The sequence below is a fragment of the Trichechus manatus genome, unplaced genomic scaffold, assembly GCF_000243295.1.
Source record: "Trichechus manatus latirostris isolate Lorelei unplaced genomic scaffold, TriManLat1.0 scaffold00059, whole genome shotgun sequence".
Classification (NCBI taxonomy): Eukaryota; Metazoa; Chordata; class Mammalia; order Sirenia; family Trichechidae; genus Trichechus; species Trichechus manatus.
Genome location: NW_004443995.1, coordinates 14876406 through 14878555, shown reverse-complemented (window position 1 = coordinate 14878555; position 2150 = coordinate 14876406). Strand labels below are relative to the sequence as shown.

General features: G+C 48.2%; 1 protein-coding gene across 1 annotated transcript in view; it reads right to left on the bottom strand.

Moving 5' to 3' along the window:
- FREM3 (FRAS1 related extracellular matrix 3) overlaps positions 1-2147 on the bottom strand; it is a gene marked incomplete at its 5' end in the record, with an annotated part of 110843 nt that extends 108696 nt beyond the window's left edge. Inside the window, 2 exon segments of the mRNA XM_023733485.1 lie at positions 2-95; positions 98-2147. Coding sequence (XP_023589253.1) covers positions 2-95; positions 98-2147 — 2144 coding nt within the window.
- Between the last annotated feature and the right edge of the window lie 3 nt (positions 2148-2150).

Here is a 2150-nt window from a genome sequence, read left to right as displayed (position 1 = left end):
CTTGTGAATACTCTGTACATAATTGATATGCCTTACTTGGACATCTCTGATGGAGAAAGTGCTGATGGAGCTACCCATCCTTGATACTCCTGAGCCGGAGCTGGTGCAGTGTTTTCCAGGTAGCCAGAGACTGGCTGATCAATGATTGTGCCTAAGATTTTATCTTGGGGAGTGTCCACATCTTCAATGCTGAGATGCTGCAAGGTCAAGGGGCTCTTTCCACCTTCATAGACAATGTAGGACTGCCCCACTGAGACCTTGGGGGCCACATTGTCCACAAGCAGCACAGTCACTTGCACCTGCACCCTCTTCTGTATGCTGTCCCCCACCACCCATTGATAAAAATCCTTGCAGGAGGTGAGGTTAAAGGTATCATGCTGTTTTTGGAAGCCAACTTCACCTCCAGTGTGGACATAGGCTACTGCCCCACTAACGAGATCCTCTTGGGTGAATTGTTCCATGGGCACACCATTCACCAGAATGGTGCCCATTTTGGGGCTGTCCTCTAAAATAAGAGTCAGCATTGAGTCACTTGTGCCCTTGTTTTTGTCATGGATGATGTCCATGGTGATCTCAGTGGCTCTATTCTCTAGTACATCTATGGAGACATCCAATAATGGACTACCTGTGATAGAGATCCTAGGACTTCTGTTAGCAGTGGGATGCACAGAAATCTGGACAGTGATGTGTACATGGAGTACCCTGTCACTTACCTCTAGCTCGAAGTTATCACTTGTAGTCTGGTCTCTGCCATGCTGATAAGAGACACTTCCATTAACAATACCAGCTCTTATAAATGATTCTCCTGGAACCATATGTTTTTTCAAGTACTGCAAGTGTCCATGTTGGGGACCCCAGATTAACATGAAGATGGTCTGGTCAGCATCTGTGTCAGGATCTGTAACATCCAGCTCATTACTGCTGAGGATAAAGCTGCTTCCCTTCAAGACAGTAAAGCCTCTGTTAGTGACTTGTGGAGGCTGGTTGTTCAAAGGCTGCAGGAATAATGTGAATGTTCCTGGTACACTATTGCCTGCAACATCCTCCACCTGGTAGGTGAATTGCACAACCCGGAGTGCAATATCCCGCTTTGTCTGGGGAGGCTGGTAGGCAACTTTTTGGTGATTTAACTGGGCTTGGGTAAAGTGCACAATGGGTGTGTCTGGTGCATCAGTGAACACAATTTCTCCAAATGGGACTTAGTGGTTGTCATTTGTGTCAGTTGGAGGTGTCAGTAGGGTGTACCACAGGTTCTGGTCATCTGAATCTTGGTCAGTGTATTGGAGGAATTTCTTCTGCAAGTGAGTGAGTTGGTATTCTTGCGCATTCATTTTTAGAGTAGTTCCAGGATATAGCTCTGGACTCAGCAGGTCTACTGGCTGAACCTTGATAATGAAAAGGTGCTGGTTGGATAGATTGGGTGGGTCGTAGTCGTTTTGCACATGGAAAGTCAGGTGGGTTGCTACAGATTGAGGGCTGTGGGGTCCAAGATGGCGGTAGAAGAGTCTCCCTTCTGTTATATCTCGCTGTAGCCACTCAGTCACCACCTTCTCATAAAGTCCTTTCTTTTCCACATAATGCCACTCTTCATCTATGGGAGACAGAGGTGGTTCAGCCTGCTGCAACAGCATCTCCCTCCGATGCTGGCTTAAGTGGGAAGAACCAGTGGCCTGCTCCCAACCACTTCCTCCCTCTTCTACTTCCATAGACTGATTCTCCAGCACAAAGCTGCTGGTTGAGTCCTCAGAGTCAATATCTTTAGCACTTAGGGCAAAGGGGGAGATCTGGACCACCTGTCCTTCGGCTAGTGATAGTCTCATGTTGGCAATGACTACTGGTGGCTCATTGTCAACAGGTATAATGGTGAGGGGGAAGAGGAATTTCACCTGGTGGTGCCCATCCTCCATCCGGAAGATGATGTTATCACTGTAGGTGTTGCTGCCATCGTGCAGATACACCACTTGCCCTGCTGCCAGGGCCACTGGTGTGAAATACTTGCACCCAGCAGGTGCCCCAAGCACCACCAACTGCCCATGTCTCAAGCCTCTGACTGCAGCCACTTTCACCTCTTCCAGTTTATCCTTATCACTTATTTGCAGGCTGTGGGTGCTGGCCAAGGGTTTTGACTGGCCTTCAAAAAGCAGTAGTCC